Source organism: Triticum dicoccoides, chromosome 3B, assembly GCF_002162155.2.
Source record: "Triticum dicoccoides isolate Atlit2015 ecotype Zavitan chromosome 3B, WEW_v2.0, whole genome shotgun sequence".
Classification (NCBI taxonomy): domain Eukaryota; kingdom Viridiplantae; phylum Streptophyta; class Magnoliopsida; order Poales; family Poaceae; genus Triticum; species Triticum dicoccoides.
Genome location: NC_041385.1, coordinates 470,640,252 through 470,653,560, shown reverse-complemented (window position 1 = coordinate 470,653,560; position 13,309 = coordinate 470,640,252). Strand labels below are relative to the sequence as shown.

Here is a 13,309-nt window from a genome sequence, read left to right as displayed (position 1 = left end):
AAAGCCAGAAGCTAAATGTGTGGATTACGTAGGGACTAGACATGAAGAGGCAGAAGCGGGGCGCATTGGACAATTTGGTCAGAATGGTGCCTTAATTTGCTATTTCAATAAATAAAAAATCTAGTTATTACAAAACAGGATAAAAAAATGGAAGTAAATTTTTTATAATATCGTTTTGTAGTTTAAATTTCAAGTTGAAATGATGAAACAACCGCGAGTTCAAATTCAAACCACATTTTTTTTGTTTTGAAAGCTATGATGCTTCCTCGACGATGCTTCAGTTTCTTAGCAATGTACTCCCTTTATAAAGTAATATAAGACTTTTTAGATCACTACTATAGTGATCTAAAAAGTCTTATATCACATTACAGAAGGAGTACAACCCCAAGTTTGTGAAACTATTTGAAATTCTAAACCAACCCTCCTCAGGTCATATAATGGCACCAGGACAAATTTTATATTTGTTATACTCAATTTACCTTTTGCCATCGATCAAAAACTAAATGCAACCAGCTATATTTTTGAATTTTTTCCATACATCGCTCTGTTAACATCTCCCAATGTACTTTAGAACATAACTATGATTTTTTTCTCTTTTAAATTGTAGGCACTTTTAAATATACTTGTAGTTCCAAGTTGAATTATATCCCTTCAATACCTATAAAATCATTTTAATGCCCCAAAATAGCAAACCAAACCAGAATGATGCCTAATTTTGACATGAACCCTTAAATTTTGTATTTTCATTTTTTCTAAATCAGGAGCCTTCCGTATCAATTTTTTTGTACGTACGTACTTTGTATGGTGCCTTAACTCCCTATTTCAAAAAATAAAAAATTCTAAGCATTACATAACAAGATAAAAAATGAAGGTATACAAGTCCAAAATAGTATAATGTCATGTTGTAATACAAATTTTAAGTTGAAATGATGAATCCCTTGTGAGTTCAACTTCAAACCTCGTAATTTCACTTTTAGACCTATTATGTTACCCTGGAGATGCTTCAGTTTCTAGGAAATGTACAACCCAAGTTTTGTGGAACTGATTGAAATTTTGAACACAACCCCCTAAGGTCATATCATGGTGCCAGGCCAAATTTCATGTTTTTAATATTCATTTACTTAAAAAAATGGAAAACAAAATAAAATTTAAAAACAGATAAATTCAACTAAGAGTTTCAATTTTGGCAACTAAAAAGTTTTAATATTCCATACATCTCTTGGATAACACCTACCCTGCAAGATACTTAAGAATTTAAATATAATTTTCTTCCAAATTGGAGGCATTGTTTTAATATACTTATAGTTTAAATTTTAATTATATACTTTAAATACCCTAAAACCTATTTAATAATGCCTAAAAAAGCAAATCAATTGTGAAAAATGCATAATTTTGACATCTACTTCGTAATGTTGGAAGTTAAATGTAGAAAAGGTTTGGAGCCTTCGGTATGAATGTATAAAAAAATTTGGACCTTAACCATAGCTCAAACCCTAAAATCTAAAAAGTTATACCAGTGAGCAGTAAGTGGTGCTTGTCTTTTTGTTTTTGCGAGAAGTATGTGGCGCTTGTCACTGGTAAAGACTGACTTATCAATGATTTTTTTTTTTGAGGTGGACTTATCAATGATGAGTAGCCTAAGATTAGGCGGGCTGGTGGGCTAAACATGCCAGTGGGCCGACCCGTTTTCTTGTTGTGCCGTGGCCAGGAGCGCGGCACGAGTGACGGCCCGTGTATTAGGCGTGCCTGGGCCTTGCCGTGCTGGCCCATCTGATCATTTCAATGGGCCTTTTTGATCGCACGTGGCCTTCTCTCTCTAGAAAAAAAAACTCTCCCATTCCCAGCCGTCGGATACAGTGTGTCATCGCGAGGCGAGTGGCCGACGTACGCGCCGTCGCCTCCTTCCTTCCAGATCCACGGCGAGCCGCCAACGAGGTACCGCTCTTCCCGCCGCACGCGCCACACGCGCACCGCTCTTCCGGTCCTTCTCGTTTGCTATCTGATCTGTTATGTATTATCTGTGTGTGCTCTGATGAACCTTGCCCTAGAGTATTGATGAAATTGTTAGCCTGGCCATATCTGATACGTTTACGGATTACGGTCGATCAAAGCTGATTGTAAAGCCCTAGATGAATTATTATCACTGTCGCGTCCTTCTTGATTGATCTAGCTTCCGATCTGAGTATAAAACTCTCTCTCACGGTTCTCTAATCTGGACATTGAACTGAAAGCTTAATTTTCATGCACCTTGTTTTGTCGGCGCAGTATTTAGTTTCCGTTGCTTCCTAGCCATCTGTGTATATGTACTCTGCGAGTTGTATATAAGACCACTGTTCTAAAAAAATCTGAACATTGGACTGAAAGCTTATATGAAAGTAAATATATGATACCTCAAATGCGACTACTGGTTTTTGTTTAGTTGGTACTTGGTACTTGGTAGTCGTTCCTTGCATTCAGGTGGCATCAGCAAGGGCAATTTGGTTATTCGTGAGACTCATTAACCAGTGAGTATCGTTTATGCTTGTTGAACTGTAACATCAAATTTAGCTTTTGGTTTCCGGATTTCCATAATGTCTACGCGCCAGAGTTTCTAGCACCCGGTTCAACTTGTATTTGAGAAACTTGTGTGGCCCTTCATTTCACACTTAGCATTGTGACATTTCAGGATATTTACAGAGTAAATGCTTCTTTTTCTATTTGCAGCATATGTTTTATGTTTCAGCGATCCGCGATCCATTTTAGATAGTAATCATTTTATCTCAGGGTCTTCCCTGGATTTATTTCATTGGCCCTTGTAGTAATCTTGTTTGGAACATAATTCGAGATTAAACTTCCTTGTTTCAGGAAAACAAAAGGATGGAATTGAAATCTGATGCACCGCGGAAAAGCGAGTTACTTGCCCTGAGCAAATATAACGTTAATCATAAAGATAAACCAACTACAGTAAGAAATGATTATCCGATGCCCCCTGTCCCTTGTTTTGAACTTACTGAGGATTTTGATTTGGAAAAGGTTGAGGAGGTATGATAAGTATCCATCTGTGTGATATTCCTCTCCCCTTATTTTGTTTCTTTCCCAGCGTTGACTCCTGACATTCTTTCTTTCAGTTAATGCTAGAAAGGGATATTAAGATCGCCAAGTCCATGGCAAACGACATAATCATCCCAGACCCTGCTCCAAAGGTTTGTGTTACCTTCATTTACATAATTTGATTGATGACTCATCCCATTACATTAGTTATTTTGTTTAACCTGGTAATATTATAAGGTACTTAAGTCTACTGAAACAATATGTTTGTTGTTGTCATATATGAACCTTGGATAGGAACATGTGGATTCACATGCCTGAACCATGCTAGCTTTAGATCCCCTTACTTTTTCTTCCCTCCTTGTTGGTGCCTCATGTTTGGTTTTATCTTCGGCGTACACCAACTTGCTTGCGTTACAAGGTTTTGTTGTTTCAATTGTTGTTGTCAGCACCTCCATATACCAAAAGACAGTTTATTTTGTTGTGCTTTTAGTTGGATAACTGATGCCTTTCACCTTTTTCAATTGTGACGGACTCATCTAGTTTGTGGGTGATGCCTTCTTGGACATATATGCCGAATTGGAGCACATCCTTGTAAAGGATAGTGTCCAGTGCTTCCTCCGATTTTTCGTGAACTGTGAAGGCCGGGGCATATCATCTTATCTTACCATCACCGCACAAACCTTAACCTTCATTGTCAGTTTCAACGCCCTGCGATGTGCAAAAGTCGTATTGGAGGGCATGGCACCTGAGCTCTATGGGATGCACGCCAATCCCAACTGCATAAATAAATATGGATACTTCGTGCTCCACGAAGCTGCTGAAAGGTTCTCTGTTGACATGATCAAGCTGCTTTTACGCCATGGTGCATCATCCAATGTGCGCACTATTGGCAATGATGTCATTGAGAATCTACTCCCGCTCCATGTCGCAATTGAGAATACTTGCCTGCATAAGTATCTTGAGGACAATCTGGAGGACAATCTTTCTCGCAGCCAGAATCATCTGGATTATATCTACAAGCTTATTCATCTGCTATGTCTACCTGAAATGGTCTGTTTCACTTCCCTCCCTATACGAATTACTACTTTTGCAGCATGACGTAAAGAGTAACTATGGTCATACCATAGACCCCTGAAAGGTTATAATGAAATTAGTGATACTAAGTCAGGGCACCCTTTCATCTCAACTTGTAAAGTTTTCAGTTGTTAATCCTTTTTGTCTTACTTCATGTGCAGTGTATGTTCTTATAGTAAAGGATAAAACTTCATCAATAAAATATAAAAAAATGTTGCTAGTAATTAATATTATTTTATTTGCCTTGGAGATTGTCCCTAATCCATATTTACTTTGATTGGAGGAAAAGCAGTGATATATAGAAAGATTTTTCAACATTACTTGCTTGCATATGAATGCTAAATGGACTTATATTTTTGTTCCTTATTGTTTTACAGAAGATCTTCTTGGACACAACTAGACTGCTTGCAGAGAAAACAAATAATTTACTTCAAGAGCTCTGGAATTACATTGAGGATGGAAAAATTATCCAGTCTGCTGTTCTACTACTGGCTGCTCAAGAGCAGATCCGTGGAGGCAGTTCTTCCAAGATAAATGGCAGTAGTAAGAAAAATGGGTTTGACCTTATCAGTAACTGTATAATGAGGCTTTCATTTTCCTTGAGATGGGAGAAAGGTTCACATGGAATGGCACCGGAGCTTCTGGAGGAAAGGAAGACACTTACTGATTGCGCATGGCTGCTTGTTGATGTAATTTCCCATGCCGGTGAAGATCTTTCTGCATACATTCAAACGCATTCTGAGGTAAGCGTTTTTGGTATGTTGTGGCCGAAGTGCCTCGGATGCCCTTTACTTAATATTTATATTTTTACTGTTGTCAGTTATGTTGTTTAACAAAACACATGCCCTAGTCTTTCTTTTCGTGGAAGCACATTCTGATACTATGTGTGAGAATGCTTTAGTTTGGAGTAAATAGCATAAAACTACTACTTTACAGGCTAGGGTTCCGAAAAACTACCGAATTTATTTTTTTCACTGATAACTACCAAGTGAGGGGTTGGCTGTTTCAAAAAACCCCAAATCCTCTTTGTTAAAAAATTAAACATGTTTATGACAGATCGGGCCCGCTGCTAAACGCACCGTTTGGTTGACCGTTTGATTGACCGTTAACTGACATGTGGGGGCCACATGCCAGTGTCTGAAAAAGCAATCGGGTCCCTGCAAATTTTCAAAAAAAGCAATCAGGTCCCTAGAAGTTTTCAAAAAAAGCAATCAGGTCCTTCGGCGCACCCGCCATGGCAGCGCTGCCACCTCCTCTGGGCCGACGCCGTGCACCGCCTGTGGCCGGCTAGCCGCGCCCGAAGTGGCCGGATCCACGCCGCCTCTCGCCTGTGGCCGCCGCCACGCCGTCCCTCGCCTGTGGTCGCCGCCCCTCGCCTCTGGTCACCGCCACGCTCTGCCTTGCCTGCGGCGACCCCCAGGTGGCTCCCCATGACGGGCGGCAGCACGGACCCGAGCGGAGACCCATGGCTGGCGGCGCCCCAAGCGGCTCCCCATGGCGCGCGGCGGTGTGGCGACCTGAGGGAAGGGAGCGGGTCGCATGAGGTGGGCGCATGAGGGAAGGGAGCGGGTCGCCGGCGAGGTGGGGGCGTGAGGGGAGGGAGCGGGTCACCGGCTGGGTGGGCGCGACAGGGGAGGGGAGAGGGTCGCCGGAGGCCTGGGCATGCGAGGGAAGGGGACATGGTCGCCGGTCAGGTTGAAGATAAGAGAGAGAGTACAGGAGGAAGAGGAGAGAAGGAAAGAGAAGCTGACATGTGGGCCCCACATGTCAGTTAACGGTCAAACTAGAGCTTTGTTTAGGTGCGGGTCCAACCTGTCATAATCACGATCAATAGATAAACACTTGGCAATTTGGGCTTTTTGAAACAGCCGACCTCTGATTTGGTAGTTATCTGAGAAAAATTAAAAACCAGTAGTTTTTTGGAACCCTAGCCTGTAAAGTAGTAGTTTTATGCTAGTTACTCTTTAGTTTGTGAACATTTTTTCAAGAAGCGTATTTGTTTTCTCTTGCTCGATGCTATATATCAATTTAACATGTTCCCTATTACTTTTATCTCTAAATTATGTTCTTGTTAATTGAAAAAATCTCAAACCCAAGATGCATGAATAGCTGAGTCTTGCTCTAAGGTTTACCCTGTCATATAATGCAATGAGATTCAAACCCCTCTTATTTCTAAACACTCGGGAAAGGTGATGGCACAGATAATGAAACAAGAGAAAATAACTGATGGGAGTAAAGCCATTACTCATCCACATCAAATCCCCTGTTATTAGTTATCCATATACTCATCCACATCAAATCCCCTGTCTGGTTACTTCTTTCCTTTTATCTTCATCATTGAACAGACAAACAAACTGTAAGAACACCTTTTGTGCTTTATCTTCCTAGACATTGCTTGATATTATTATATTGCAAAGGAGATTGCTATACGAGTTCATGATAGATACAATTATTGATGATTTCTGCATTGAATTCACACACTACAACTGGAAGGAGCATGTTAGTTCCTTTTCCAGTACCACATGCATTTTTGTCATGGAATTGCGAATCTTACAATGAATACTTAATGCATGCATAAATAGTGAAAACATTGGTGACAGAAACACTCGATCTCCGTATTAGTATTATCTGACATGAGTATAGTGTATTTTCTTGGCTTCACTTATGTTTATTTTCTGGTTTTATCACTGCATTGTATCATTTTTAGCAGCCATATCAACATCAAGTGTTTGGTTAATGCTGTTGCATGGTGCATGAATACAGAACATGTGCTTGTGTCATTTCTCTTTGTTATTTTCTGGACGCATGTCAGATAAATTGGCTAAAATGGGCATGTCCACATTCTTGTGGTGGCAGCTGTTTGGCATGATTCCCAGCTCAAAAAATTCTACGTGCTGGAGCTGGCGGTATATATTAAGGGCGTTGACATGAGCCTTCTTTATTCATGTTAGACTGAAAGTTTATGCTTAAGGTACTTTATTTAGCCTAGAAACTCCAGGTCCTCCAAGAAACAGGGAGTTGGAGTTATTACAGTAACTTGTCTGTGGCCCCAGAGGAAAGTTCAACAAACAATTCCATATACTTATGGTGTATGCAATTCATGAGTAACCTCTTTAAGTTTGTCTGAACTTCATTTGGGTCATATAGCCTGAAGAAATTGACACCTTTCTCTTTGGGAAACCAAAACAAAACAATTAAAGTGATTTGAAATAGTTGGAATTTGAATAACTGTGATGTATAGTTAAATATACAGAAGTGTGATGCAGTTCTTGACTCTTACCTTTGAAGCGTCTAGATCATAACGTGTAGTTAAATACACAGAACTTGTGGAAGCAAACAGATTTTGCTTTAAGCTTAGACAATATACATTAATCTAGATGAATCTGAATATGTACATTATGTAGTTTATAAAACCTAGTGAACTGAATGCGATAACTCTTTTTGCACATTTATTGCCTTCCAACTCATATTGCACAATTGCAGTTTTCTCCTCCAAACAATTCTTTCCATCATCTCGCTGCTTACAATTGGTTATATAGCTGCTACATTGTATATACAGTAGATCTATGTTAGCGATATATTGCCTTATACAGCAGCTTGTATGTCATGTAGGTGCCCCATGTGGATGTCTTTCAACATGTTTCATCTATCCTCAAGGAGTATGGATTTTGCCCTACTGGAGATCCCATGGACACTGTAAACCTGTACTACTCTTTGTATTGCTTCACACAATAATTTTCTATGTGAATAAATGGTTATTTTGCTGATTATTTTATTTTGTCTTCCACTTCTTGAAGCCAGCCTTATGAGTGCAGAAAGTCAAACGGAGAGTCATGCAAAGGTGTGTCAGGTTCAAGTGATTCTTTTTACATTTAACAAACTGAGTCTTAATCTCTCCCCTTCTTTTTAAAATGGATAATAGGGCTTAAAAATGCAAACACGGCAGTTATGGAATTGGCCAATCTGGATGCTGCAGAGGAAAAGGTAAAGATAATCAAATCTGGGGTTGATCTAGTTTTGGATAGACTGATGGTATTCAGTAATTGAGTAATGATATTGTTGCACCAAAAAGAAGCAAAGCTATAAGAATATCTGCCCTTTTCTTGTTCTTTTTATTTTATTTTACATCAACTTTTTTTAAGAATATGTAAAGAAGTAAAAATTTCCCAAATTGACAAATCCCACAAACGCTTTTAGAATCATAATATAATCTTCGTTTTAAGCCGTGTTTTTGTGAGTTCTGACTGTACTCATCTTGCCCTAATCTTGAGTTCAGGTCACAACCGTTGGAAATGACAACCTCTCCCTTATGGCATGGCAGCACACCAAAAAAACACAGGTATACCTTAATACCGATTTTAGTGCACCAGTACCAAGCAGCTTTGCCTACACCTTGTGGCAGCAAAGTGATGGTTTTAGTGCTGTAAATTGTAGTAGCGAATTCAGCCGTATTTATAGAGTACAAGCATTCGTTTTCTGATGGACTTTGGCTACTGAACCTGGACAGATTTAAGCAGCTTCTATTGCCTTATTAAATGAGCTACAAAACATCTAAATTCTAGCCTAGAATACCTAGTGTGTTTTCACACACATGTATAGAAACTGCATGTATAGAAATTAAATTCTAGCTTTGAGTTGGCTCTAAATACATATCACCTATTGCAATGCCACGGCATTCCAACTATGGTTCATCTCTGCCATCCTAATGTGTTGACCATCAGGGTTTTTTTTACCAAAGAAAAGGGGTAAATGCAATAAAAAGTAGTCTTAATTAGCTTAATAAAATAGTTGAACTGTGTAGGTTCCAAGTAACATCAACATTGGGACTTCACCAAGGGGGCTTGCACATTTTTGTTATTTCCAACACCTTGGTGTTCTTGAATGATCTGTTGCATCTGAAATTTATTTGGTGCCTGTTAGAAAGATTCTGATAGAAGACGCAGTGTAATATGATTGTTGGAGCCAATAACAAAAGCATGCTTCAGTTGCGAGTTTGTGCCATGCATTGTGCTGGTTCAACAGCTTTTTATGTTGCTTAAGCATGCTACTTAATTACTACACTGCAGTAACTCATTCATATCTAATGAAACACCAATGTTGTGTATTGGTCAACGTAATACATCTCAAGCGAGAGGTGCCTATTTGATGGAAAGCTACAATCCCCAGTATGGATGTTTCTACTTATTTTTTATGATGTACCTCTAATGAACTATGTGACAGGCTGTGAGAAAGAAAGCAGGCGGAGGATGGGATCCCACATATACAAAGAGAAGTTTCTTCCCATACTGGAGATCAGTGTTACAAGATCTGGTTCCTTTGAAGGTGTATCCAGCCTATGCAAGCTCAGATCCTAGTCCAAATCATAAACTTGGTCCAATGCGAAGGACCTCGCCATTTACAAGCAACAATCAACCCATAAGGTGCTTTGTCACTGCTGCTATTGGTGCATTCAGGCTCTTGAAGGTGCTAAAATAGAGTAGAAAGGTATGTCATGAGTTTCGTCTCCCTGTCCCAAATTTTCTGAACATGCCCCACATGATTTATAGTATATGTTTTTTGTTTTCTTAGGGAATTCTCAACCCTGGGAAATATTTATGCAACAAATTTGATCCTATGGATATGGTAGTATTAGTCAACCAAACAACCAACAATTGTTAATGCAGTGGCTTCTATTGATGCTCACCATGGTGCTGTTCCATTAACTACCATGTTAAAGCTTGCATTCAGAATGAGCGGCTTCTATTGATGCTCACCGACATGGAGTTTTTATTTTGACGATCATTTTGTTACATGGAGTTGAGTAGTGCTTGTTCAATCACCAGCCAAAGGAAAGCTGGTGATCTCTGGATTGAGTGGGGAAAATGACTGGCCTGAACTAACTTTCCGGCTTATGACGCCAAACAATGCATCAGAATTTCATTTCCTTTTTGTCCACATCATTTTCATTTTCTACCAAAGTGATTCTGATTTTGTTGATTTCTTTCCGTTCTGGTGTACTTTGCAGGAGGCTCAACTTCTTTGCGATAATTGGGCTCCTCTCCACGGCGTCATTCGGAATGATGCTTGACTTGATAGCCGCTGAGCATCACTTTCCTATGTCCCTAAGCAGTATTATTATATGTAGTTTTGTAAGGAGCGGCGTGGCCACCATGAAGGTATAAGTTGGGTAGATGCAAGTGGCGCCATGGAGTATCCTATGAATGGTGTGGTTGGCTGCACCGGCGCGGCGCTAGCGTTCAAGACAAGGAAGACACAGGTGAGACAGGACGATACTGACGGTGAGACCGGACAATTTCGCCCTAAAAAAAGGGCGAAGTGGGATTTTACCAGTTTAGCTCTACCACATGGCAATAGAAAAGTAATACTGTAATGCAGGTAGAGAAATGGAAGAATGCAAGCATAAATCACAAGCTTACATTGCACAGTACTAGGATGTCTTGATGTAATTTATACTAGTATTACACTTACACAGCTAATTCGAAAACATACTGTAAACCATAGGTTATTACTGAATGAAAGATCGTGGATGTCGCCTAGAGGGAGGGAGGAGGGGGTGAATAGGCGCTTTAAAATGATTAGGGTTTAGGCTTGAAGAAATGTGGAATAAAACTAGCATTTAATTTATCAAGCACAAAACCTAAAACGTCTAGGCTCACCTATGTGCACCATCAACTTATGCTAAGCAAGATAGACAACTAAGTAATAGCAAGATATACGACATGAAACAATATGGCTATCACAAAGTAAAGTGCGTAAGTAAAGGGCTCGGGTAAGAGATAACCGAGGCACACGAAGACGACGATGTATCCCGAAGTTCACACCCTTGCGGGTACTAATCTCCATTTGGAGCGATGTGGAGGCACAATGCTCCCCAAGAAGCCACTAGGGCCATCGTAATGTCCTCACGCCCTCGCACAATGCAAGATGCCTTGATTCCACTAAGGGACCCTTGAGGGCGGTCATCGAACCCGTACACTTTGACAACCCTTGGGGGCGGTCATCGGAACCCGTCAAATTGCTCGGGGCAATCTCCACAACCAAATTGGAGACCCCGACGCTTGGCCGCAGTTTTACACCACAATGATTGAGCTTCAAACACCACCGACCGTCTAGGGCGCCCAAGCACCCAAGAGGAACAAGTTCAAGGGCACCATCACCCAAGAGTAATAAGCTTCTCAACTTGTAATTTCCACGTACCACCATGAAGAACTCAAACTGATGCACCAAATGCAATGGCAAGGGCACATAGAGTGCCCAAGTTCCTCACTCTCAAATCCCACCAAAGCAATGAAAGTTGTGGAGGAAAATGAGATGAAGAACAAGAAGGAGAACACCAAGAACGTCTAGATCCAAGGGGTTTCCCTCACATAGAGGAGAAAGTGATTGGGTGGAAATGTGGACCTAGATCTCCTCTCTCCCCCCTCCCAAAACTATCAAGAATCCATGGAGGGATTGAGAGATAGCAAGCTCAAAGAAGATCAACAATGGGGGAATAACTCGAGCTAAAGGGATGAGGTTCAATGGGGAAGAAGACCCCCTTTTATAGGCGGGGAAAAATCCAACCGTTATCACCATTCTCAGCCCGCAGCGGGCGGTACAACCGCTTAAGGGAGCGGTACTATTGCTTGCGCTGACGGGCAGTACTGCTACTTGGCCCAGTGGTACTACCGCTGGGACCGCGCTCAGCAGCAAACACGAGCACTGGGAGAGAGACAGGAGAGAACCCTCGAGCGGCACTAGCAGCGGAGGTAGGTGCGGTACTACCGCTAACAAGCGGTACTACCGCTCCTACTACTGTTGAACCCGACACGAGAACTGCATGTTCTGAGTCGTGGCGGTACTAAAGCGGCACTACCGCTTGAGGCTCTTGGCGGTACTACCGTTACTGCAGCGGTACTACCGCCAGTGGCCATCAGCGGTACTGCCGCTCCAAGCCACGGTACTACCGCTGGCTACATCCAATGCCACATCCAAGCAAAATAGATGCTCCAAAACCAGAATTGCCACAACTTCTGCAAATGATCTCCGAATTGAGCAAACTCAAGCTTGTTGGATAGAAGACGGCGAGTAGCATCCAACAGGGTGTGGTTATAGTAAGAAGAGGCAGGGGGAGGTATGCCTAAGATATACAAGAGCGAAACCTCCAATAGAGACGAACTGGCATAACCTCCAACATCGAAAACATCATAGAAGATGCATGTGAACTCCGTTTTCGATGAACTCGAGCTTGTCATGAAGATGACCATAAGCTCTAAAACTCACAAAGAGAAACACCAAACAAGAACCAAGAAAGATGATGCGAGGATGCAATGGTTTGAGCTCTCTACAAATGATAGTACGACAAAATATCTCTATAACCCGGTCTCCCAACTACCACCATGAGACCGATAAAATAGAAAACCTATCAAGGGCAAACCTTTGCCTTGCGCATGATCCACTTGAGCTAGATGGTGACGATCTTGTCCTCCTCAAGATGGACCACATTTCTTGATTGCGTTGGGCCGATCGATGAAGACTAGTTGATTGCTCCCCCATACTCGACTATGGGTGAGCCACTCTTTGGCACATCTTCGCAAGTCCATTGTCACCACAATGGATGGCAGGCTTCAAGCACTTGATCTCTTCGTGATGCTCCACTTGACCTTACACACCACAATCTTGATGACGATCACCACTTGATGTCATCCTCTCCATGGGTTGTATGATATCTTCCTCTTGACGCAAGCCCATGGAAACATACCTAACCCCACATAGAACTCTCACGTAGACCATCGGTTAGTACACAAAGCGTAATGGGCAATGCTTACCATACTATGGGATCACTTGATCCCCCTTGGTACATCTTCTACTCTTTGTGTGTTAATCAACTTAAATCACTCTCTGTACTTAGTCTTGATCAACCTTAAATCTTTCCAACTCTCTTCATTTGAATTATGTCTTGAAGGTAAACATGAATGATCTCACAATCTTCTTCTTCAAGACATGATTGCAACAAGCTCAACACTCACATGACCAATCTTTGGATAATTCCTTAATAGCACCTTGATCAACTCATAAACTCCTTGAAACCAGCACATGGACTTCAAGAAATGCCTATGGACAAATCCTTCAAATATAACTCAATGCAACCATTAGTCCATAGAGAATGTCATCAATTACCAAAACCACACATGGGGGCACCACATGTTCTTTCACTGAAGCTACC

At 41.2% G+C, this 13,309-nt stretch overlaps 1 protein-coding gene across 2 annotated transcripts; it reads left to right on the top strand.

Moving 5' to 3' along the window:
- The first annotated feature begins 1,845 nt into the window (after positions 1-1,845).
- On the top strand, positions 1,846-10,617 carry LOC119276584. Of its 2 annotated transcripts, none has more exons than XM_037557691.1 (11): positions 1,846-1,935; positions 2,845-3,021; positions 3,108-3,182; positions 3,571-4,080; positions 4,482-4,847; positions 7,717-7,808; positions 7,902-7,945; positions 8,027-8,088; positions 8,381-8,443; positions 9,325-9,588; positions 10,109-10,617. In XM_037557691.1, the coding sequence occupies exons 2-10, from the start codon at positions 2,857-2,859 to the stop codon at positions 9,577-9,579; spliced, it is 1,632 nt and encodes a 543-aa protein (XP_037413588.1). In that variant the 5' UTR covers positions 1,846-1,935; positions 2,845-2,856; the 3' UTR covers positions 9,580-9,588; positions 10,109-10,617. The 2 variants fall into 2 exon arrangements, with proteins under 2 accessions (XP_037413588.1, XP_037413589.1); XM_037557692.1 differs by lacking the exon at positions 10,109-10,617 and adding an exon at positions 9,673-10,102.
- The last annotated feature ends 2,692 nt before the right edge of the window (positions 10,618-13,309 follow it).